At 48.4% G+C, this 26,616-nt stretch overlaps 1 protein-coding gene across 1 annotated transcript in view; it reads right to left on the bottom strand.

Moving 5' to 3' along the window:
* The window catches only part of LOC142296262 (dihydroxyacetone phosphate acyltransferase-like), a 119,446-nt gene that overhangs the window by 49,152 nt on the left and 43,678 nt on the right, over positions 1-26,616 (bottom strand). The window contains exons 9-11 of the mRNA XM_075339632.1: positions 22,431-22,654; positions 14,910-15,155; positions 12,288-12,367 (exon numbers count right to left, since the gene is read on the bottom strand). Coding sequence (XP_075195747.1) covers positions 12,288-12,367; positions 14,910-15,155; positions 22,431-22,654 — 550 coding nt within the window. The remainder of the gene's footprint in view (positions 1-12,287; positions 12,368-14,909; positions 15,156-22,430; positions 22,655-26,616) is intronic.

The raw sequence follows: 26,616 nt of genomic DNA, 5'->3' as shown, positions 1-26,616 counted from the left end.
TGGGGATTCTTCAATGGCGGCACTTAACTAAGAGGTAGGGTAGGTGTTCTAGACAGGAGGGATAAGGGCATATCAACCACCGGCAGAGTGGACCAAGATGCCCTAGCTCCCCTGGGAGAGGGTACAATACTTCATACAACTTCCTTGGCTCTCTGTAGTACCTCTGTAAACTCCTCATGATTAGCTAAAGATTTAGCCACCAGTTTACCTCTTCTGAAGAACCCTGCTTCACTGGGAGGAAGGGGGTCTACTGGTCTAACTCCAAGTTGAGAATCAACCGCTGTTTAAAAAACTCTACCATATTTTTGAACCTTCTAGTCTGATAAGGAACTAACACAGATTCCGCCCTGGAGCTTGAGTCTGATCGCTCAGCCGAATGCACTCCCGGTGGAGAAGGAAAACCACTGGGCGCCTGAGAAGAAGACCTGGAAGTGGAAGAAATCTGCAGGCGTTAGATCGCAGCTTGAGCCTTCCATACCAGTGAGAATTCACTGAAGGGTCTAACTTGCAAGCCAAAGTGGCCAGAGCACTTGGGGTGTTTGATGTGACCGGAAACCGCTTCACACCAGTAAAGTGTCCTGGACACACTTGTTGACTTAGCAACCACCTGAAATAGATCACAAGCCCAGATAGGAGGGCACATATTCACTTCAGCAATCATAGAGGACCCCTGAGCTGACACCTGCAAGAAGGGGGAGAAATACAGGCAGCATAATGAGGTATAGATTGGCCGGTAACAAACTTGTTACTAGTGATGAGCGAGCATGCTTGTAACTACTCGGTACTCGCACGAGTATCACTGTACTCGGGCTGCTCGGCGGGTACCGAGTAATTTTGCAATACTCGTGCTTTACTCGTGGTCTTCATCCCTGCATGTTGGCGCTCTTTTGAGAGCCAGCCCTCATGCAGGGATTGGCTGGCAGACCACTGCAATGCCACAGCCCTGTTAGTTGTGGAATTGCAGTGATTGGCCGGCCTGCACAGCGTGACCGAGCCTTTATACCGGCCGGCGCGCTGTGCTCTGTACACAGCCATCTCATATTCCCTGCTTTCCACGCCCACAGGCGCCTATGATTGGTTGCAGTGAGACACGCCCCCACGCTGAGTGACAGGTGTCACACTGCACCCAATCACAGCAGCCGGTGGGCGTGTCTATACTGTGCAGTAAAATAAATAAATAAATAATTAAAAAACCGGCGTGCGGTTCCCCCCAATTTTAATACCAGCCAGATAAAGCCATACAGCTGAAGGCTGGTATTCTCAGGATGGGGAGCCCCACGTTATGGGGAGCCCCCCACCCTAACAATATCAGTCAGCAGCTGGCCAGAATTGCCGCATACATTATATGCGACAATTCTGGGGCTGTACCCGGCTCTTCCCGATTTACCCTGGTGCGTTGGCAAATCGGGGTAATAAGGAGTTATTGGAAGCCCATAGCTGCCAATAAGTCCTAGATTAATCATGTCATGCGTCTATGAGACACCCTCCATGATTAATCTGTAAGTTACAGTAAATAAACACACACACCAGAAAAAATCCTTTATTAGAAATAAAAAACACACACATATACCCTGGTTCACCACTTTAATCAGCCCGAAAAAGCCCTCCTTGTCCGGCGTACTCCAGGATGCTCCAGCGTCGCATCCAGCGCTGCTGCATGGAGGTGACCGGAGCTGCAGCAGACACCGCCGCTCCGGTCACCTCCACACAGCAAATGAACACAGCCGCGCGATCAGCTGCTGTCACTGAGGTTACCCGCTGTCACCGCTGCATCCACCGGTGGCCGCGGGTAACCTCAGTGACAGCAGCTGATCGCGCGGCTGTGTTCATTTGCTGTGTGGAGGTGACCGGAGCGGCTGTGTGTGCTGCGGCTCCGGTCACCTCCATGCAGCAGCGCTGGATGCGACGCTGGATCATCCTGGATTACGCCGGACATGGAGGGCTTTTTCGGGCTGATTAAAGTGGTGAACCAGGGTATATGTGTGTGTTTTTATTTCTAATAAAGGATTTTTTCTGGTGTGTGTGTGTTTATTTACTGTAACTTACAGATTAATCATGGAGGGTGTCTCATAGACGCCTGACATGATTAATCTAGGACTTATTGGCAGCTATGGGCTGCCAATAACTCCTTATTACCCCGATTTGCCAACGCACCAGGGCAAATCGGGAAGAGCCGGGTACAGTCCCAGAACTGTCGCATATAATGTATGCGGCAATTCTGGGCGGCTGTTGGCTGATATTGTTAGGGTGGGGGGCTCCCCATAACGTGGAGCTCCCCATCCTGAGAATACCAGCCTTCAGCCGTATGGCTTTATCTGGCTGGTTTTAAAAATGGGGGGAACCGCACGCCGTTTTTTTTAATTATTTATTAATTTTAATTATTAATTTTAATTATTTATTAAATAATTAAAAAAAACGGCGTGCGGTTCCCCCCATTTTTAAAACCAGCCAGATAAAGCCATACGGCTGAAGGCTGGTATTCTCAGGATGGGGAGCTCCACGTTATGGGGAGCCCCCCACCCTAACAATATCAGCCAACAGCTGCCCAGAATTGCCGCATACATTATATGCGACAGTTCTGGGACTGTACCCGGCTCTTCCCGATTTACCCTGGTGCGTTGGCAAATCGGGGTAATAAGGAGTTAATGGCAGCCCATAGCTGCCACTAAATCCTAGATTAATCATGTCAGGCGTCTCCCCGAGATTCCTTCCATGATTAATCTGTAAATTACAGTTAAAAAACACACACATCCGAAAAATCCTTTATTAGAAATAAAAAACACTAACAAAGTCCCTCATTACCAATTTATTAACCCCGACAAACCCTCCATGTCCGGCGTACTCCACGGACTCCGGCGTCGCGTCCAGCTCTGCTGCATGGAAGTGACAGGAGCTGCAGAAGACACCGCCGCTCCGGTCACCTCCACGCAGCTAATGAAGACAGCCGTGCGATCAGCTGAGCTGTCACTGAGGTTACCCGCGGCCACCGCTGCATCCACCGCTGGATCCAGGTAACCTCAGTGACAGCTCAGCTGATCGCTATACTCATCTCATTAGCTGCGTGGAGGTGACCGGAGCGGCGGTGTCTTCTGCAGCTCCTGTCACTTCCATGCAGCAGAGCTGGACGCGACGCTGGAGGACTGTGGAGTACGTGGAGTACGCCGGACATGGAGGGTTTGTCGGGGTTAATAAATTGGTAATGAGGGACTTTGTTAGTGTTTTTTATTTCTAATAAAGGATTTTTCGGGTGTGTGTGTTTTTTAACTGTAATTTACAGATTAATCATGGAAGGAATCTCGGGGAGACGCCTGACATGATTAATCTAGGATTTAGTGGCAGCTATGGGCTGCCATTAACTCCTTATTACCCCGATTTGCCAACGCACCAGGGTAAATCGGGAAGAGCCGGGTACAGCCCCAGAACTGTCGCATCTAATGTATGCGGCAATTCTGGGCGGCTGCTGACTGATATTGTTAGGGTGGGGGGCTCCCCATAACGTGGAGCTCCCCATCCTGAGAATACCAGCCTTCAGCCGTATGGCTTTATCTGGCTGGTATTAAAATTGGGGGGACCGCATGCCGTTTTTTTTAATTATTTAATTATTTATTTCACTGCACAGTATACACACACCGGCTGCTGTGATTGGTTGCAGTGAGACAGCTGTCACTCAGTGTGGGAGCGTGTCTCACTGCAACCAATCATAGGCGCCGAAAAGCAGGACAGCAGGGAATAGGAGATTGATTAATGAGCGGCCGGCTTTTTCAAAAGAGGAAAAGCCACCGGAGTTTGAACAGCTGTGCAGCGCCGCGGCAGTGATCGGGGAACGGTAAGTAAGAGAGAGGGGGGGGAACTGACCGACAGACTGTGAGAGGGGGACAGACAAGACAGAGAGAGACAGACCGACGGACTGAGGGAGATAGAATAAAAAAAAAAAAATGACCGACATCGCTAGTAAAAAGCACAAAACGTGCGTTTTGGACATCGGAGTGCCACACAAGGTTTTCATGTAAAATCTTTCATGTATTAATCTCAAAAAGTAACATACACCAGCTCTATCTCACTATTGGGTATGTGCCCTTAACATTTCCGCCATGAAAATTCATTTTGGTGTCATTTTGGAAGGTTTTCTGGTGAGTCCGTAAAAATGGCGTAAAACTCGGACAAAATTGTTCACATCTGTGACTTTTGAGTGATAAATGCTTCAAGGGGTCTTCCCCATGCTGATGCCATGTCATTTGAGCACTCTTCTGAGACTTTTGTGACATTTTTAGGGTTTCTCCATGCTGCCGGGGGGTCATTTCACAAAAATACTCGGGTCTCCCATAGGATAACATTGGGCTCGGTGCTCGGGCCGAGTACACGAGTATCTTGGGAGGCTCGGCCCGAGCTTCGAGCACCCGAGCTTTTTAGTACTCGCTCATCACTACTTGTTACTAAACACAGCACATACATAATAGGTAACCAGTGTGGGTTGGGCTGGAGGGTGTGCATGGTCTTCTCTTACCTACAATATGTGAAAGATAAAAGGAGCCAGATGGGGGAAAACACAGAAGACCGATTAGCAGAGAGAAATGCCGCAGGGGGCCCAAAAATGTCAGCTCCCAGATGGGAACAGCCTACCTGATTCAAGGACCAATGAGGGAGCACCCTTGTGAACTGAAAGGGACAGCTGCTGAATCCACCGGGAGGACTGATTCAGAGGAGAGGAACGTCTCAACGTGTAACCGGCGTCTGTGCAAATAAAAAAAAAAAAAAAAAAACACAAAACAAAAAAATGGCGCTGCCGCCAGAAGAGGAAGGGGCAGACTGGAACAAAATGCACCGCTCAGATAGGAGCCCAGGGACGCCGCTCCGATTAGACAGAGGTGCTGACATGACAGATGACCGAAAATCACGCCCCCAGCCAGGAACGCGATCGTCACTATTAACCCGGTGAGAGAAAAAGCGAAAAACATACACCGTGGTAGCGCTGATTGGCGCAGGACCCTTTCTCTCACCCCAGCTGCTCTTCACCAAAACCCTATCTTACGGACAGCGCCGGTGGTCTGGAACAATAAAGGGTACCCCAAATACAAAAGGTAAAAAGGGAGAAAGAAGGGGAGACATGACAGGGTAATACATTGCTGGAACAGCGCCGAGGCGGAGGTGAGTATAGGCCTATATATTTTTACGGGGGGGTGAAAGAGGGGAATGAGAAGGGGTTGTCTAAGTAGTAGACAACCCCTTTAAATATGAAAGACTAATGACATGGCCCTTTGCTAACCTGACCTAAACCCTATTGGGAACTTGTGCACCCTTCTTAAATGGGAAATTTACACTGAAGGAAAAAACTGTTGGTGGGAACATTTACTTGCATAATAATTCTGCACATTAATAGTTGCCCAATATATCAGCAAACATATATATATTCTTCTAATAAAGGCAAAAACCTCACTTTTACTTTCTTAAATATTCAGGCTCATTAACCTTTTCGACTGACCAACAGAACTGTAGTTGTGCAATAATAAAATTACACAAACCATAGAAAAAATCCCTCTACAAAACTAATATTTTTTTTTATCAAACTCTAAAATCCCAAGCAAACAAATACAAACAACAAGTGATGTGTAAAATCTACACAAGGGCAACTCAGTGTGTCAACTATGTTAGGGGTGGGACTCAGTGATACCCATGAGGGGTAGGGTTTAGTTAATCAATAATAATATTAAGGTCATGGGCCTAGCCCTACACTTACCGCTGCCTAACAACGGAGGTTGAATCACCCTAATTTTTTCGGCGCCCCCGTTCCTCGGCCACTGTCCTCATTAACCCCTAGCCTACCAATACATGTTGTGCCCTCCACCAAAAACCTCAAAAGGTGCAAGTGCATATACGAACATGTAACACATTCATTAGGTCTAAGCCTCAATAGGTCTAATTCACAGCTATAGGATATATGTTACATGAAAAGAAGGGAATTTTGTTTACTTACCGTCAATTCCTTTTCTTCTAGCTCCAATTGGGAGACCCAGACAATTGGGTGTATAGGCTATGCCTCCGGAGGCCGCACAAAGTATTACACTAAAAGTGTAAAGCCCCTCCCCTTCTGCGTATACACCCCCCGTGCTCCCACGGGCTCCTCAGTTTTGGTGCAAAAGCAAGAAGGAGGAAAAAAATTATAAACTGGTTTAAAGTAAATTCAATCCGAAGGAATATCGGAGAACTGAAACCATTCAACATGAACAACATGTGTCACCAAAAAAACAGGGGCGGGTGCTGGGTCTCCCAATTGGAGCTAGAAGAAAAGGAATTTACGGTAAGTAAACAAAATTCCCTTCTTCTTTGGCGCTCCATTGGGAGACCCAGACAATTGGGACGTCCAAAAGCAGTCCCTGGGTGGGTAAATAATACCTCATGATAGAGCCGTAACGGCTCCGTCCTACAGGTGGGCAACCGCCGCCTGAAGGACTCGCCTATCTAGGCTGGCATCCGCCGAAGCATAGGTATGCACCTGATAGTGTTTCGTGAAAGTGTGCAGGCTCGACCAGGTAGCCGCCTGACACACCTGTTGAGCCGTAGCCTGGTGCCTCAAAGCCCAGGACGCACCCACGGCTCTGGTAGAATGGGCCTTCAGCCCTGAGGGAACCGGAAGCCCAGCAGAACGGTAAGCTTCGAGAATTGGTTCCTTGATCCACCGAGCCAGGGTTGATTTGGAAGCCTGTGACCCTTTACGCTGGCTAGCGACAAGGACAAAGAGTGCATCCGAGCGGCGCAGGGGCGCCGTACGAGAAATGTAGAGTCTGAGTGCTCTCACCAGATCTAACAAGTGCAAATCCTTTTCACATTGGTGAATTGGATGAGAGCAAAAAGAGGGTAAGGAGATATCCTGATTGAGATGAAAAGGGAATACCACCTTAGGTAAAAATTCCGGAACCGGACGCAGAACCACCTTGTCCTGGTGAAACACCAGGAAAGGGGCTTTGCATGACAATGCTGCTAGCTCAGACACTCTCCGAAGTGAAGTGACTGCTACTAGGAAAACCACTTTCTGCGAAAGGCGTGTGAGAGAAATATCCCTTATTGGCTCGAACGGTGGTTTCTGAAGAACCATCAGCACCCTGTTCAGATCCCAGGGTTCCAACGGACGTTTGTAAGGAGGGACGATGTGACAAACCCCCTGCAGGAACGTGCGTACCTGTGGAATTCTGGCCAAGCGCTTCTGAAAAAAAAACACAGAGAGCGCAGAGACTTGTCCCTTAAGGGAGCCAAGCAACAAACCCTTTTCCAATCCGGACAGAAGAAAGGACAGAAAAGTGGGCAAGGCAAATGGCCAGGGAGAAAGACCCTGATCAGAGCACCATGACAGGAATATTTTCCACGTCCTGTGGTAGATCTTGGCGGACGTTGGTTTCCTAGCCCGTCTCATAGTGGCAATGACCTCTTGAGATAATCCTGAAGACGCTAAGATCCAGGACTCAATGGCCACACAGTCAGGTTGAGGGCCGCAGAATTCAGATGGAAAAAACGGCCCTTGAGACAGCAAGTCTGGTCGGTCTGGTAGTGCCCACGGTTGGCCGACCGTGAGATGCCACCGATCCGGGTACCACGACCTCCTCGGCCAGTCTGGAGCGACGAGGATGGCGCGGCGGCAGTCGGTCCTGATCTTGCGTAACACTCTGGGCAACAGTGCCAGCGGAGGAAACACATAAGGGAGTTGAAACTGCGACCAATCCTGAACTAAGGCGTCTGCCGCCAGAGCTCTGTGATCGTGAGAACGTGCCATGAATGCCGTGACCTTGTTGTTGTGCCGGGACGCCATTAGGTCAACGTCCGGCATCCCCCAGCGGCAACAGATCTCCTGAAACACGTCCGGGTGAAGGGACCATTCCCCTGCGTCCATGCCCTGGCGACTGAGAAAATCTGCTTCCCAGTTTTCCACGCCCGGGATGTGAACTGCGGAGATGGTGGAGGCCGTGGCTTCCACCCACATCAAAATCCGCCGGACCTCCTGGAAGGCTTGCCGACTGCGTGTTCCTCATTGGTGGTTGATGTAAGCCACCGCTGTGGAATTGTCCGACTGAATTCGGATCTGCTTGCCTTCCAGCCACTGCTGGAACGCTTTTAGGGCTAGATACATTGCCCTGATCTCCAGAACATTGATCTGAAGTGAGGACTCTTGCCGAGTCCACGTACCCTGAGCCCTGTGGTGGAGAAAAACTGCTCCCCACCCTGACAGACTCGCGTCCGTCGTGACCACCACCCAGGATGGGGGTAGGAAGGATTTCCCCTTCGATAATGAAGTGGGATGAAGTCACCACCGAAGGGAAGCTTTGGTTGCCTGAGAGAGGGAGACGTTCCTGTCGAGGGACGTCGGCTTCCTGTCCCATTTGCGTAGGATGTCCCATTGAAGAGGACGTAGGTGAAACTGCGCGAACGGGACTGCCTCCATTGCTGCCACCATCTTCCCCAGGAAGTGCATGAGGCGCCTCAAGGGGTGTGATTGACCTTGAAGGAGAGATTGCACCCCCGTCTGCAGTGAGCGCTGCTTGTTCAGCGGAAGCTTCACTATCGCTGAGAGGGTATGAAACTCCATGCCAAGATATGCCAGCGATTGGGCCGGTGTCAGATTTGACTTTGTAAAATTGATGATCCACCCGAAACTCTGGAGAGTCCCCAGAGTCGCGGTGAGGCTGTGCTGGCATGCCTCTTGAGAGGGAGCCTTGACCAGCAGATCGTCTAAGTAAGGGATCACCGAGTGACCCTGAGAGTGGAGGACCGCAACTACTGCAGCCATGGCCTTGGTGAAAACCCGTGGGGCTGTCGCCAGGCCGAACGGCAGTGCCACGAACTGCAGGTGTTCGTCTCCTATGGCGAAGCGCAGGAAGCGCTGATGCTCTGGAGCAATCGGTACGTGGAGATAAGCATCTTTGATATCGATCGATGCAAGGAAATCTCCTTGGGACATTGAGGCGATGACGGAGCGGAGGGATTCCATCCGGAACCGCCTGGTCCTTACGTGTTTGTTGAGCAGTTTTAGGTCCAGGACAGGACGGAAAGACCCGTCCTTCTTTGGAACCACAAACCGGTTGGAGTAAAAACCGTGACCCTGTTGCTGAAGAGGAACAGGGACCACCACTCCTTCTGTCTTCAGAGTGCCCAGCGCCTGCAGAAGAGCATCGGCTCACTCGGGAGGCGGAGATGTTCTGAAAAATCGAGTCGGAGGACGAGAGCCGAACTCTATGCTGTAACCGTGAGACAGAATGTCTCTGACTTAGACCGCCATGGATCGGAGTTCCTCTGATCCTTCTGAGGCCTTTTGTACGAGGAGAATTGGGACCTGCCCGCACCCCGAAAGGACCGAAACCTCGACTGTCCCCTCCTCTGTTGGGGTAATTTTGGTTTGGCCTGGGGTAAGGATGTTTCCTTTCCCATGGATTGTTTGATGATTTCATCCAGCCTCTCACCAAACAAACGGTCGCCAGAAAATGGCAAACCGGTTAAGCACTTTTTGGAAGCCGAATCTGCCTTCCAATCCCGTAGCCACAAGGCTCTGCGTAGTGCCACCGAATTGTCGGCTGCAACCGCCGTAGGCTCGCAGAGTCCAGGACAGCATTAATAGCGTAGGACGCAAATGCCGACGTTTGAGAGGTTATGGACGCCACCTGCGGCGCAGACGTACGTGTGAGTGCGTCAATTTGCGCTTGACCCGCTGCAATAGCTTGGCTTGCCCATACGGCTGCGAATGCTGGAGCAAAAGATGCGCCGATAGCTTCATAGATGGATTTCAACCAGAGCTCCATCTGTCTGTCAGTGGCATCCTTGAGTGAAGCCCCATCTTCAACAGCAACTGTGGATCTAGCCGCCAGTCTGGAGATTGGAGGATCCACCTTGGGACACCGAGTCCCACCCTTGACCACGTCCGGGGGGAAGGGATAACGTGTATCCTTAAGGCGTTTGGAAAAAACGCTTATCTGGACAAACTCGGTGTTTCTGGACTGTCTCTCTGAAGTCGGAGTTATCCAGAAACATACTCGTTGTACGCTTGGGGAACCTGAAACGGAATTTCTCCTGCTGAGAGGCTGACTCCTCCACTGGAGGAGCCGAGGGAGAAATATCCAACATTTGATGTATGGACGCGATAAGATCATTCACTATGGCGTCACCATCAGGAGTATCAAGGTTGAGAGCGGCCTCAGGATCCAAATCCTGATCAGCTACCTCCGCTTCATCATACAGAGAGTCCTCCTTCTGAGACCCTGAACAATGTGATGAGGTCGAGGGGATTTCCCAGCGAGCTCGCTTAGGCGGTCTGGGGCTGCGGTCCGTGTCAGAGACCTCACCCTGGGATCTATGTGACACCCCGGGGGAACATTGTTGTTCCAACTGAGGGGAACCAGGGGACAATGATTCCACAGTGCCCATGGTCTGAGATACCGGTCTGGACTGCAAAGCTTCTAGAATCTTAGCTATAGTTTCAGAAAGTCTGTCAGTAAAAACTGCAAACTCCGTCCCTGTCACCTGGACAGTGTTAGCTGGTGGTTCCCCCCCTGGGCCCCCCTTAGCAGAGGCTCTGGCTGAGCAAGTGCCACAGGGGCCGAGCAGTGCACACAATGGGGGTCAGTGGAACCTGCCGGTAGCGAGGTCTTACATGCGGCGCAGGCAGCATAGTAAGCCTGTGTTCTGGCACCCCTGCCTCTTGTGGGTGCCATGCTGTTGTCTCCCCTGAGCAACACAATAGGGAATATAGCCAGAAATCCACCGTGCACCATACAGTGTAAAGTATAGCCTATAAACATATAATCTATAATTACACTTCTGCACAAGTGGGGCCAGCACCTCAGGTGCTGATTACTGCCCGCTTAAAGCGGTTGTGTGGCCATCAGCATCCCTGCCTGGGTCCCCCAGAGCTTGTCTCCCCTCTGCAGCGTCAGGGGAGCTGACAGGAATGGCTGCCAGCGTCCTGAGGAGAGGAGGGAGCCGTGGGCGTGACCCAGAAAGTGCGGGAACTGGTGCCCCCCTGTGCACAGTGAGGGGGGTGGAGTATGCAAAGCATGCTCCAGCCCTCAGTGCTGCCGTCCTGTACAGCGTCCCGCCCTTCACCTGACTGGCAGGGCTGTGGGCGGGAAGAAAAAAAGAGACTAAGCCGCAAAAGCCGGGGACTCGAGTTATAAGCGCGGCCGCCGTATAAGCGCGGTCGGCGCGGAAGTCCCCGGCGCACTAACAGTCCCAGCCGCGCCGCAGTGATAACAATGGCAGCGGCGGTCAGCGCGGCAGTCCCCATACACTAACACACTCAGCGACGCTGCAGTGTGTAATGGCACAAACGCAGTCAGCGCCGCGGTCCACGGTGCACTAGCACACCCAGCAATGCTGGAGTGTTGCTGTGCGCGGTCCCCACGGGGACACAGAGTACCTCAAAGTAGCAGGGCCATGTCCCTGAACGATACTCGGCTCCTATCCAGCAGAGTCCTCAGGAGCTGTGGATGGAGCACGGTCTCATGTGCCTGGAGACCGATAGGATCCCACTTCACCCAGAGCCCTAAGGGGGATGGGGAAGGAAAACAGCATGTGGGCTCCAGCCTCCGTACCCGCAATGGATACCTCAACCTTAACAACACCGCCGACAAGAGTGGGGTGAGAAGGGAGCATGCTGGGGGCCCTGTTATGGGCCCTCTTTTCTTCCATCCGACATAGTCAGCAGCTGCTGCTGACTAAGCTGTGGAGCTATGCGTGCATGTCTGCCTCCTTCGCACAAAGCAAAAAACTGAGGAGCCCGTGGGAGCACGGGGGGTGTATACGCAGAAGGGGAGGGGCTTTACACTTTTAGTGTAATACTTTGTGCGGCCTCCGGAGGCATAGCCTATACACCCAATTGTCTGGGTCTCCCAATGGAGCGCCAAAGAAATAAACATCTATCCCCAGCAGAAGACAAAAACAAGGCATGGGTAGTTGATAAAGACCCATGATTCACCAACCGAGGACAATAAAAAAGAATGGCCTTAAGAGGGGTGACTTATAAGCAGTTACTTGTATCCCTGTCTTATTGTCCTCGGTTGGTTGGTCGGTTACCTCTAAAATAGTTACACAATTGTTTTTTGCGCAATAATAAAATTAATCATTAATATGACTAATTGACTAATAATTGTGTACACATGTACAGAAGATTATAACACTCAGTGATTGATAAAGGCATGTATATTACAGCTTGTAATATTAGGGTCTTTGAGCAAGCTGGTGCTTCTTTTTAGTTGTTAGATTTTTTTTTATAAAAATATTATGCCTGTCAGTGTTAAATGGTTTATTCTTACCTTCACTTCAAACCCAGGAAAGAAAATGAATTCTTTGGAAAACAGTTCTCTCAAGAAACAAAATGTCCTGGAAACATCATCTTTAAAGAAGAAATAAAAACAAAAAAATAGTTAATTTACTGGCAGAATATTGATTTTCAGAACAAATAGCTTAGATTCTGCAGACAATTTTGTTTTTCTTGAAGTTTTCGGTCCTGTTTTTTGTTCGGATTGTCCTGATGTATTAAAAGTACATCTGTCTCAGGTTTTTGCTATGTAATTTAAGAGCAGCAAAATGTAGGGGCCGAGAGCCTGATTACAGGTTTGTGGCACTTACTAGACGGTGTGTTTCAAAAAAATGTGTTTTATCAGCAGATTATCTACTGCATATAACGTGAGGAAAAAAAGTATTTAGTCAGCCACCAATTGTGCAAGTTCTCCCACTTAAAAAGATGAGAGAGGCCTGTAATTGACATCATAGATAGACCACAACTATGAGAGACAAAATGAGAAAACAAATCCAGAAAATCACCTTGTCTGATTTGGCAAATTTTTTTTTTTTTTTTTAAATTGTGGTGGAAAATAAGTATTTGTCAATAACAAACGTACATCTCAATATTTTGTTATATATCATTTCTTGGCAATGACAGAGGTCAAACGTTTTCTGTAAGTCTTCACAAGGTTGGCACACACTGTTGGCCCATTGTTTTGGGCCTCTCACTGGGCAACACGGACTTTCAACTCCCTCCAAAGGTTTTCTATGGGGTTGAGATCTAGAGACTGAGTAGACCACTCCAGGACCTTCATATGCTTCTCACAAAGCCACTCCTTCATATATTTAACATTTTCACACATCGTGCCTTAAAAGTAGATGCATTGACCATGCAAGCACAATTATTCACACACAATTAGTATTGGAAGGAGGAAAATTTTCAGCAAGCTAGACAGATTGCAGAATCTGTACATATTTAAATATACACATTATTAGAATTCAACTGTATGCTATTTACATACTTGCGGTCACATGCCGACTAGCATGTCATCCTATCTCTCAATATTCTACAGATTTGCATACTTGTGGTCATGTGACAACACAGGTAACATTGAGAGAAGTGGATAAGAAGCTGATTGGTACATGACAGATAGTATGCAAATTATATTCTTGCGGTGATCTGATGACTGCTTAAACTCGCAGGCAGAGCTGAAACTTAAATTATCAATTCTGCATGCTGCACTGCTTGCCTAAAATTTCCCAAGGGCTGGAAACCCCCTTTATTAGCCATGTCTTTGCACAGAATTCCAATACAAATGGATAAAAGGAAAAAAATATGGACTGCATTAAAAAAACTGGTGTAAATTGTTAGAAGTAATAGAAGTAATAATAGCCTTAAACTAAAGCTCCAGAAGCAAGCACTAGGGGAAACTATATGCAGTTGGGTAAGGAATTGGCTAAAAGATAGGAAACAAAGAGTAGTCATAAATGGAACATTCTCTAAATGGGCCATAGTCAGCAGAGGGGTGCCGCAGGGATCTGTGATAGGACCAATTCTTTTTAATCTCTATTAATGACCTTGTGGATGGGATTGATAGTAAAGTGTCAGTCTTTACTGATGACACCAAACTATGTAGGATATTAAAAACTGACCTTGATAGTATAATATTACAAAAAGATCTGGATAAGATGTCAGAATGGGCAGATACTTGGCAAATGAGATTTAATGTTGATAAATGTAAAGTAATGCACCTAGGACGGAGTAATCCTATAACTACGTATACATTAAATGGAAGTAAACTCGGGACTACAGAACAGGAGAAGGACTTGGGTATTCTCATTACAAATAAGCTGAGCAGCAGCACTCAATGTCAAGCAGCAGCTGCAAAAGCAAACAAGATTCTAGGGTGTATAAAAAGAGAGATTAGATCCCGTGATCCCATCGTATTGTTACCCCTCTATAAATCACTTGTAAGGCCACATCTGGAATATGGGATTCAGTTTTGGGCTCCACATTTTAAAAAGGACATTCAGAAGTTAGAGTCAGTTCAAAGGCAGGCAACTAGACTACTACAAGGAATGGAAGGCCTCCCATATGATGACAGGTTGAAAAAGTTAGATATGTTTAGCTTAGAAAAAAAGACGTCTCAGAGGAGATCTCATTTATATGTATAAATACATGTGTGGTCAATATAAAGGACTGGCACATGACTTATTTCGTCCGAAGACAATACTAAGGACCAGGGGGCATTCACTGCGAGTGGAAGAAAAGCGATTCCGACAGCTAAATAGGAAAGGGTTCTTTACAGTTAGAGCAGTCAGACTGTGGAATGCCCTACCACAAGAGGTAGTAATGGCAGATACTATAACAGCTTTCAAAAAAGGGCTGGATGATTTCCTCAGTGCACACAACATTGTTGGTTATAAATGACTTTGTGACCAAATGTAGAACTGGTGAAAGAAGGTTGAACTAGATGGACCTAGGTCTTTTTTCAACCTTAGTAACTATGTAAGAAGTAACAATATATGAATTGATACAATATTTCAATCAAAATGTTGACAGAAGAATTTTGCGATAGAAGTAAGCCCGCTTGTGTAGTAGGGTAATAATTATTAATTCTCACTAAGGTGAACATGTTGTGGCCCCCTACCTCTTGATGAGCTGGTTGACATCTTACAAGCTAGCACTACCAGAGCAGGACGTACATACACATTGACCAACTGGTTCCTATAGGAGGCACACATGAGCAAAGTAGCAGCCCGGGTAAAGACTTGTTCTTCTGTAATAACATCATCTGGTCTGTTCTCATATAAGATGACTTCTCCATCAGCAAGTCTCATAATATTTGAGTGGAGGTCTACACTGGTTCGAACTACTTTACAGGCCGACATGTTATCTGGAATACATACGAAAAAATAACATTAATAACATACAATAAGACAGATACATGGGGAAAGCAAGAATCTGACATGCACTTCCCCCTACTCTGCTATGGTGTATTTTTTGGTATACAATAACTGATAAAGCAAAAACTCAAACTGAACAAAGCACTTGAATGATCATTATGAATTAGGAATTACCCTCTTTGGGTATAAAATTATTTGCTAACTCTTGATTTGATAAACTAATGCTGGAGTAAGCCTGAAAAAAGGTAATGTTAAATCACTCATGGGCTCTATGCTATTCATTACCATCTTTTCAATTAGCCATTAAAAGATGTCAACCACTGAGGATTCTCAGGTTTTATTTAAACAATTTTTAGGGTTCTATGGGATAGTATGGGACACAGGCTGCCCATATTTGTCCTAAATTGTCGAATGAAAGATCCAACCATCTAACATTGTCCAGTTTATTGTATGTAGCTAGGAAGCCGATTGCTAGTTATTGGTATCTGAGAGCATCAATCTCGTAGGGAATATATCCAACAGGTGGAATATCCAAGTGGAAAGAGGAATATATCACAAAAGAAATAGACCTGCATACTTTGAGAAATTATGGTCTTCTTTTGTAAGTGAATATTTAACAATAGTGAATATTTTGATGTATGTTGTATGTAATATAATTTATATGATTACAATTGGAACATATAAGTGCTACTAGATCTTGCTTTGGATATTGAATCGCAGATTGCGCAGAAATGATTTTCTGTTTTTCACATCTGCTTTGTATTACTTTTTTAGATAAGTGAATTTGATGTTCAGTGTTCTGTGTTTGTACTATACACAGACTTTACAAAACAAATAGAGTTCAGATTCGGAGTTTGGGTACTTTACGTATGAACACCACTTGAGTGAGCATCGCTGTGATCAGGAACACTCGGGTGCTTGGCTCAGTGCAAGCTGCTGGTAGTGTTTGAACGGCTGCACTGGGGGTTAAATCAGTGTTATCGGATGTAGTGTGCACCAAAAAATAAATGAATATGGAAAAACCCCGCCCTCAGAAGGGATCTGTGTATATCTGGCTGCATGTGGGCGGAGTCCCGAATTGCCAAATTAGTGACTTCCTTTTGGGGTTCAGGTGAAGATCAGGTCCCAAACTAAACTTTATCTAAAGTTCGGCTGAACCCGCCAAACCGAAGTTCCACGGGTCCAATCATCTCTAATTACTTTGCATTACTTGTATTGGGGGAAGTTGTGCATAGGCGGGCTTACCGGAAGGGGTTGGGAGGGGAGATTTGTCATTTGTATTGAATAATCATTTCCTTTTTTTCTGTAAATGTTCAAAATCAATAAAAATGTAATTGATCAAAAACAATGTTCAGGTCATTCTGTTGTATCTTGCATAAAACTTCCAGCACAGTTTCGGGCTGCATGGGAGCTCAGCAGTTAACTCTGTTGCATTCCAACATAGGGGGTCCTAGATTCAAATCCCACCAAGGACAACATCTACAAGGAGTTTGTATGTTCTCCCTGTGTTTGTGTGCGACTTCTCTAGGTACTCTGGTTTCCTCCCACACTCCAGAGAGATACTAAAAGAGAATTTCGATTGTGAGTCTCAATGGGGACCGTGATGATGTTTGTAAAGCGCTGTGGAATATGATGGCGCTATACGAGTAAAATACATAAATCAATTACCGTATTTTTCGCTTTATAAGACGCACTTTTGTTCCCCCAAATTTTGGGGGAAAGTAGGGGGTGTGTCTTATAAACCGAATATACGGGGGTGGGTGGGAGGTGTATATATATATATATATATATATATATATATATATATATATATATATATATATATATATATATATATATATATATATATATATATATATATATATATATATATATATATATATATATATATATATATATATATACACACACACACTGCAGGGTCCAGGGGAGGTGGGGGCGCTGCTGGGGGCAGGTGAACGCTGCGGCGGCAGCGTTTGATCTCCTGCTCCCGCTTATATAATATGCACAGCCGCTGTCCATCTCCGGTGGTGCTGAAATCGCACGCAGTGAGGGGCTGGGGCAGCGGTGCATATTATATGAGCCTGCGCCCCACTGTTATGGCACATGCCCCCCCTGTGTTAGATTTGGCCCCCAGGCTGCTGCTCATTCTAAAATAAAAAAGCTTTACTTACCCCCTCCAGCGTTTCTCCCCGTGTCCCTGCTTCCACTGTGATCAGGCAGGCAGAGAGTTCAAGAAGTTGTCCAGTTACCAAAACTGATTTTTTTTTTTCTGATAAATCTTGCTAATATGTGCCCCTCAACACATCTATTATGTTTTTTCAGCAAAATTACCTTTCATTGTGCACTAGCAGCACATGCTCATTGCTGGCTCCAGCTCTGATGGGGTTAATCTCTCCTCTGACTTCCTGTGTTCAGTTCCTACAAGTCCCAGAATTCTTTGTGGCTCTAGGGCGGTGTCTGGCTTATCTAACACACCCATTGTGTCTAATACACCCACTCTGCTCCCACCCAAACCCTCCTCCCTGCCTCTTCCCAGTGGATGTGCACTGAGATCAATCATACAGAGACAGCAGCAGCTCTACACAGCCAGGGGAAGAAAGTGTGTGTGCGCGTATATACAGTGTGTGTTCGCGTATATACAGTGTGTGTGTGTGTGTGTGTGTATATACAGTATGTGCGCGTATATACAGTGTGTGAGTGAGTGTGTATGTGTGTGTATATGTCATACTCACCTGTCTGCAGGGTCCCGGTGCCATGCCTGCTTCCAGCCCCTGTCTCGGTAGCGCCGCTCTGGCTGTGTGCAGTCTCCCCGGGGCACGCACGAAGCTTGCAGGACCTGGCCGTGGATCACCTGATGCAGTCACCTGACGCATCAGCTGATCGTAGTCTCGCCGGCTTTTTCTTGTCCGGCCGGCTATCAGCTGATCCTGCCGTCAGGGGACTTCATCAGCTGATTACCGGCAGCTCCTGCAGTGATGGGCCAGGATCAGACTCTCATCCGATCGCTGCAGGAGCTGCCGGTCATCAGCACAGACGTGAGTATTTATTTATTTTTATTTTTTTTTTGCACTGATGCTTCAGCTGATTGTATAATCGGCTTTTATACAATCAGCTGATGTATGATGTGATTCACATCCTTTAACCTGACACATCATCTGATCGCTTTGCCTTCCAGCAAACCGATCAGATGATATTGGATCCGGATTGGACGGCGCGGGACCCTAACCCAGGATTACTGCGGAGGGGGGTTTATTTCAATAAAGATGGAGTCACTAATTGTGTTGTGTTTTATTTCTAATAAAAATATTTTTCTGTGTGTTGTGTTTTTTTTTATCATTACTAGAAATTCATGGTGGCCATGTCTAATATTGGCGTGACACCATGAATTTCGGGCTTAGGGCTAGCTGATAATATACAGCTAGCCCTAACTCCATTATTACCCGGCTAGCCACCCGGCATCAGGGCAGCTGGAAGAGTTGGATACAGCGCCAGAAGATGGCGCTTCTATGAAAGCGCCATTTTCTGGGGTGGCTGCGGACTGCAATTCGCAGTGGGGGTGCCCAGAAAGCTTGGGCACCCTTCACTGTGGATTCCAATCCCCAGCTGCCTAGTTGTACCCGGCTGGACACCAAAATTAGGCGAAGCTCACGTCATTTTTTTTTTACATTATTTCATGAAATTCATGAAATAATTTAAAAAAAAAAAGGGCTTCTCTATATTTTTGGTTCCCAGCCGGGTACAACTAGGCAGCTGGGGGTTGGTGGCAGCCCGTACCTGCCTGCTGTACCCGGCTAGCATACAAAAATATGGCGAAGCCCACGTCATTTTTTTTTTTCTTTTTGGGTAAAAAACTGCATACAGTCCTGGATGGAGGATGCTGAGCCTTGTAGTTCTGCAGCTGCTGTCTGCTCTCCTGCATACAATGAACATTTTGAATAAGGAAATGACATCAGACCCTTTTTATTTTTTTCATCAACAATCTTTGATGGCATTGTGCACTGATTAAAAACGCAGTGAGCAAAAACGCAGCAAAAAAGGCACCAAATCGCGGCAAAAACGTGACATGCAGCACCGCAAGTGACAGAGCAGAGCAAGTTGGTGACATGCTCTGCTCAGACACATAGTGTGCTGCATGTCACTGTATCCACTCTGGGACTTGTTGTGCAGGTGACCGGATGATACATGTCACTAACTGCCCCACTCTGTGATTTCTGCTGCATAGTACCAACTGTATACACTCTCACCTGCACAACAAGTCCCATAGTGGAGACAGTTAGTGACATGTAGCATCCGGTCACCTGCACTACAAGTGCCAGAGTGGAGAAAGATAGTGACATGCAGCACACTATGTGTCAGAGCAGAGCATGTCACTGTCTCCACTCCGCTGACCTCACAGCCCGCACACGCTGCGATGGATGCAGGGGGACACAGAACAAGTAATCGGCCGACACTGGAGTCATCTGATTACTTGGGATGAATTGAGCAGTAAAATGCTCTGGTGCTCGATGGGCGAAGCCCATGCTGATTTTTTTTTAAAAAAAAGTCATTAAAAATAAAAAAACAAAAAAATCACATTGTTTGTGGGCTCCCGCTGCATTTTCTGTTGCTAAGGGTAACCAAAGCAGCTACTGGCTGCTAGCCCCCGCTGCTTGGTGTTACTTTCACTGGCAATAGAAATGCAGGGAAGCATTTTTTTTTTTATAAAGGTTTTTCCCTGAAAACGTTCTTAAGAAAATGACGTGGGCTTCGCCATATTTTTGTATGCTAGCCAGGTACAGCAGGCAGCTACGGGCTGCCCCCAACCCCCAGCTGCCTAGTTGTACCCGGCTGGGAACCAAAAATATAGAGCAGCCCTTTTTTTTTTTTATTTCATGAATTTCATGAAATAATTAAAAAAAAAATGACATGGGCTTCGCCGAATTTTTGAGTCCAGCCAGGTACAACTAGGCAGCTGGGGATTGGAATCCGCAGTGAAGGGTGCCCAAACTTTCTGGGCCCCCTGCTGCGAATTGCAGTCCACAGCCGCCCCAGAAAATGGCGCTTTCATAGAAGCGCCATCTTCTGGCGCTGTATCCAACTCTTCCAGTGGCCCTGGTGGCAGGTGGCACGCTGGGTAATAAGGGGTTAATACCAGCTATGTTTTACCCGCTGGTATAAAGCCCGAGATTCTTAATGTCAGGCCAAGGTTGACCTGGCCATTAAGAATCTCCAATAAAGGGTTTAAAAAAAAAAAGACCACACAGAGAAAAATACTTTAATAGAAATAAATACACAGACACAGTAGGGACTCCATGTTTATTACTCCCTCTCACCCCTCCACGATGGAGAGATTTCTGTACTGACCATGCCAGGAGAGAGCGAGGAAAAAGAAAGCGAGCGGGGGGGGAGGAAAAGAGAGCGAGCGGGGGGGAGAACAGTGCGGGGGGGGGGGGGAGAAGAGAGCGAGGGGGGAGGAAAAGAGAGCGAGGGGGGAGGAAAAGAGAGTGAGGGGGGGAGGAAAAGAGAGCGAGGGGGAGGAAAAGAGAGCGAGGGGGGAGGAAAAGAGAGCGAGGGGGGAGGAAAAGAGAGCGAGGGGGGAGGAAAAGAGAGCGAGGGGGGAGGAAAAGAGAGCGAGGGGGGAGGAAAAGAGAGCGAGGGGGGAGGAAAAGAGAGCGAGGGGGGAGGAAAAGAGAGCGAGGGGGGAGGAAAAGAGAGCGAGGGGGGGAGGAAAAGAGAGCGAGGGGGGAGGAAAAGAGAGCGACGGGGGGAGGAAAAGAAAGCGAGGGGGGGAGGAAAAGAGAGCGCAGGGGGAGGAAAAGAGAGCGCAGGGGGGAGGAAAAGAGAGCGCGGGGGGAGGAAAAGAGCGCGGGGGGAGGAAAAGAGAGCGAGGGGGGAAGAGAGCGAGGGAAAAGAGAGGGGAGAGGAGAGAGGGATAAGAGGGGGGCAGAGAAGAGGGGGAAGAGGGGAGGGGGAGAAGAGAGTGGGGAAAGAACAGGGGGGGGGGCAGAGGTGCTCTGTCACCAACTGTCTCCACTCTGTGACTTGTGGTGCAGGTGACAGAGTGCAGACAGTTGGTCCCATGCAGCAGGACAGATGGCAGAGCACAGCGGTGACATGCCTATCAGTGTCTTGCTGCTGGGAGGAGCACACGATCACACTGCCCGACACCGGCCGCTCTCCTGACATCGCAGCAGAGCGGGCGGGTGGACAGTGTGATCACATACTTACGTGCAGGGGGGGATTCAGCTGAAGACACCCCCCCCTGTACTGCACACTGGCGCCCTGTGTCTCACCATCTGCAGGACGCTAGCCGGCTCCACACAAACGTCCTCCGGATCCTCCCCTCGATGCTGAGCTGTGACGTGCGGTAGTCACCGCCCACAGCCCTGTCACTCAATCTGAGTGGCGCCGGCATCCTGTGACGTACCCGTCTTGTTTGAGAGCCCGGAAATGCCGGGACGTCAGAGGATGCTGGCGGCCACAGCTCCAGGGGGTCATGTGACCGGCACTGAGCGTGCAGGATAGCGCCGCTCAGTGCCAGAACTGGAAACAAAAGCCAATGGAGAAGACGCCTAGAAAGGTAAGTAGAGCTCATACAGAAAATAAAAAAAATGGGTGAACCACCCCTTTCAGTCTGCTGTGCCGATCACATGACCGCACTGAGAACCAGGAAGTAAGGAAGAGAAGCATGGAGGGATACAGGAGGGAGCTCAGCGCTGGAGGAGGTAAGGAAAGAGGGTTTTATTTTACTATGGGCAGCAGCCTGGGGGCGATATTTAACACAGGGGGACTTGTGCGATCTATAGGGCCCATGGGCAGCACTATGGGGGCGATATCTAACACAGGGTGACTTGTGCAATCCATAGGTGACCATAGGCAGCAGCATGGGGGCGCTATCTAACACAGGGGAACGTGTGCAATCCATAGGGGGCCATAGGCAGCACAGGGGAACGTGTGCCATCACAAGGGGGCTATATTCAATATAAGGGGGCCATATCCAGATTAAGGGGGCTAATTTTAGGATGGGGGGCTATGAGGCACATATACCCTATATGATTTGTTAGAGGGACACTGGCATTATAAGATGGACCCCATTTAACATTAAAAAAAAATAATTCTCTTTTCTTTCACCATATTTGGGGGTGCGTCTTATAATCAGGTGCGTCTTATAAAACGAAAAATACGGTAAACATTGGTTTAACGCACACAAATGTGATATTCTAGTCTAATACAACTAAAATGCTACCAGCCAATTGAGCAATGTGTTGCTGTACCTTACTCACCAGGCCACTCTAGACATCCCCCAAAGGCTTCAGTTAGATCTTTTAGCCAAATGGTTCTGTCAACTAGTACACTGAAGTTCAGAGATGGAAGATTTTGTAGCAAAATGGCTGCAATCAAGACTCCAGGACTGAGCACCATGTTAGCTATTTGCTGCAGTTCTACTTTATAGGCCACATCGGAGATGAATTTCTGTATTTCCTCTGAAGGTCGTTGAGAAAGATGTCTGAAATGTTCAAATACCACAAATTGTGATAATAAAATGTATAACAATTAACATAATGTAAAAAACACTGACATATTTAACATAACATTTTACATAAGTACTAATACACATGAGGACAAGAGTAAAGTGCAAAAGAAGGGAATTTTGTTTACTTACCGTAAATTCCTTTTCTTCTAGCTCTAATTGGGAGACCCAGACAATTGACAATTGGGTGTATAGCTACTGCCTCCGGAGGCCACACAAAGTATTACACTTAAAAGTGTAAGGCCCCTCCCCTTCTGCCTATACACCCCCCGTGGGATCACGGGCTCCTCAGTTTTAGTGCAAAAGCAAGAAGGAGGAAAGCCAATAAACTGGTTTAAGCAAATTCAATCCGAAGGAATATCGGAGAACTGAAACCATTCAACATGAACAACATGTGTATACAAAAAAACAGGGGCGGGTGCTGGGTCTCCCAATTAGAGCTAGAAGAAAAGGAATTTACGGTAAGTAAACAAAATTCCCTTCTTCTTTGTCGCTCTATTGGGAGACCCAGACAATTGGGATGTCCAAAAGCAATCCCTGGGTGGGTAAAATAATACCTCGTGATAGGGCCGTAAAAACGGCCCTTTTCTACAGGTGGGCAATCGCCGCCTGAAGGACTTGTCTACCTAGGCTGGCGTCCGCCGAAGCATAGGTATGCACCTGATAATGCTTGGTAAAAGTGTGCAGACTCGACCAGGTAGCCGCCTGGCACACCTGCTGAGCCGTAGCCTGGTGCCGTAATGCCCAGGACGCACCCACGGCTCTGGTAGAATGGGCCTTCAGCCCTGAGGGAACCGGAAGCCCCGCAGAACGGTAGGCTTCAAGAATTGGTTCCTTGATCCACCGAGCCAGGGTGGATTTGGAAGCTTGCGACCCTTTACGCTGGCCGGCGACAAGGACAAAGAGTGCATCCGAGCGGCGCAGAGGTGCCGTGCGGGAAATGTAGATTCTGAGTGCTCTCACCAGATCCAAAAAATGCAAATCCTTTTCACATTGATGAACTGGACGAGGACACAAAGAAGGTAAGGAGATATCCTGATTGAGATGAAAGGGGGATACCACCTTAGGGAGAAACTCCGGAATCGGGCGCAGAACCACCTTGTCCTGGTGAAACACCAGGAAGGGAGATTTGCATGACAGCGCTGCTAGCTCGGACACTCTCCGAAGAGACGTGACCGCTACTAGAAAGGCCACTTTCTGTGAAAGGCGAGACAGGGAAACATCCCTCAAAGGCTCGAAAGGCGGCTTCTGGAGAGCAATTAGAACCCTGTTCAGATCCCAGGGCTCTAACGGCCGCTTGTAAGGAGGGACGATATGACAAACCCCTTGCAGGAACGTGCGTACCTGAGGAAGTCGTGCTAGGCGCTTCTGAAAAAATACAGATAGCGCAGAGACTTGTCCCTTAAGGGAGCCGAGCGACAGACCTTTTTCCAACCCGGATTGCAGGAAGGAAAGAAAAGTAGGCAATGCAAATGGCCAGGGAGAAACTTCCTGAGCAGAGCACCAAGCTAAGAATATCTTCCACGTCCTGTGGTAGATCTTGGCAGAGGTTAGTTTCCTAGCCTGTCTCATGGTGGCAATGACCTCTTGAGATAATCCTGAAGACGCTAGGATCCAGGACTCAATGGCCACACAGTCAGGCTCAGGGCCGCAGAATTCTGATGGAAAAACGGCCCTTGAGACAGCAAGTCTGGCCGGTCTGGTAGTGCCCACGGTTGTCCTACCGTGAGATGCCACAGATCCGGGTACCACGACCTCCTTGGCCAGTCTGGAGCGACGAGGATGGCGCGGCGGCAGTCGGACCTGATCTTGCGTAGCACTCTGGGCAACAGCGCCAGAGGTGGGAACACATAAGGCAGCCGGAACTGCGACCAATCTTGAACTAAGGCGTCCGCCGCCAGAGCTCTGAGATCGTGAGACCGTGCCATGAAGGCCGGGACCTTGTTGTTGTGCCGGGACGCCATTAGGTCGACGTCCGGCATCCCCCAGCGGCGACAAATTTCCTGAAACACGTCCGGGTGAAGAGACCATTCCCCTGCGTCCATACCCTGGCGACTGAGGAAGTCTGCTTCCCAGTTTTCTACGCCCGGGATGTGAACTGCGGATATGGTGGATGCCGTGTCTTCCACCCACGTCAGAATCCGCCGGACTTCCTGGAAGGCTTGCCGACTGCGTGTCCCTCCTTGGTGGTTGATGTATGCCACCGCTGTGGAGTTGTCCGACTGAATTCGGATCTGCTTGCCTTCCAGCCACTGCTGGAAGGCTTGTAGGGCAAGATACACTGCTCTGATTTCCAGAACATTGATCTGAAGGGTGGACTCTTGCTGAGTCCACGTACCTTGAGCCCTGTGGTGGAGAAAAACTGCTCCCCACCCTGATAGACTCGCGTCCGTTGTGACCACCGCCCAGGATGGGGGTAGGAAAGACTTTCCTATTGACAATGAGGTGGGAAGAAGCCACCACTGAAGAGAATCCTTGGCCGCCTGAGAAAGGGAGACGTTCCTGTCTAGGGACGTCGACTTCCCGTCCCATTGGCGGAGAATGTCCCATTGTAGTGGACGCAGATGAAACTGCGCGAAAGGGACTGCCTCCATCGCTGCTACCATCTTCCCCAAGAAGTGCATGAGGCGTCTCAAGGGGGGCGACTGGCCCTGAAGGAGAGATTGCACCCCTGTCTGTAGTGAACGCTGTTTGTCCAGCGGAAGCATCACTATCGCTGAGAGAGTATGAAACTCCATGCCAAGGTATGTTATCGATTGGGTCAGGGTCAGATTTGACTTTGAAAAGTTGATGATCCACCCGAAACTCTGGAGAGTCTCCAGCGCAACGTTCAGGCTGTGTTGGCATGCCTCTTGAGAGGGTGCCTTGACAAGTAGATCGTCCAAGTAAGGGATCACAGAGTGACCCTGAGAGTGCAGGACTGCTACTACTGCTGCCATGACCTTGGTGAAGACCCTTGGGGCTGTCGCCAGACCGAAAGGCAGGGCTACGAACTGAAGGTGTTCGTCTCCTATAACGAAGCGTAGAAAACGCTGGTGCTCTGGAGCAATCGGCACGTGGTGATAAGCATCTTTGATGTCTATTGATGCTAGGAAATCTCCTTGAGACATTGAGGCGATGACGGAGCGGAGGGATTCCATCCGGAACCGCCTGGTTTTCACATGCTTGTTGAGCAGTTTTAGGTCCAGAACAGGACGGAAAGACCCGTCCTTTTTTGGCACCACAAACAAATTGGAGTAAAAACCGTGACCTTGCTCCTGAAGAGGAACAGGGATCACCACTCCTTCTGCCTTTAAAGAGCACACCGCCTGCAGAAGAGCATCGGCTCGGTCGGGAGGCGGAGAAGTTCTGAAGAATCGAGTTGGAGGACGAGAACTGAACTCTATCCTGTACCCGTGAGACAGAATGTCTCTCACCCAACGGTCTTTGACCTGTGGCAGCCAAATGTCGCCAAAGCGGGAGAGCCTGCCACCGACCGAGGATGCAGAGAGAGGAGGCCGAAAGTCATGAGGAAGCCGCCTTGGTAGCGGTTCCTCCGGCTGCTTTCTTTGGGCGTGACTGAGCCCGCCAAAAATCTGAGCTCCTCTGATCATTTTGAGTCCTTTTGGACGAGGAGAATTGGGACCTGCCCGAGCCTCGAAAGGACCGAAACCTCGACTGTCCCCTCCTCTGTTGGGGTTTATTTGGTCTGGGCTGAGGTAAGGATGAATCCTTACCCTTGGACTGTTTAATGATTTCATCCAATCTCTCACCAAACAGTCTGTCACCAGAAAATGACAAACTGGTTAAGCACTTCTTGGAAGCAGAATCTGCCTTCCATTCCCTTAACCACAAGGCTCTGCGTAAAACCACGGAGTTGGCGGACGCCACTGCCGTACGGCTCGTAGAGTCCAGGACAGCATTAATAGCGTAAGACGCAAATGCAGACATTTGAGAGG

This window comes from Anomaloglossus baeobatrachus, chromosome 3, assembly GCF_048569485.1.
Source record: "Anomaloglossus baeobatrachus isolate aAnoBae1 chromosome 3, aAnoBae1.hap1, whole genome shotgun sequence".
NCBI classification, from domain to species: Eukaryota; Metazoa; Chordata; class Amphibia; order Anura; family Aromobatidae; genus Anomaloglossus; species Anomaloglossus baeobatrachus.
This window is presented reverse-complemented; position numbering and strand designations above follow the sequence as displayed.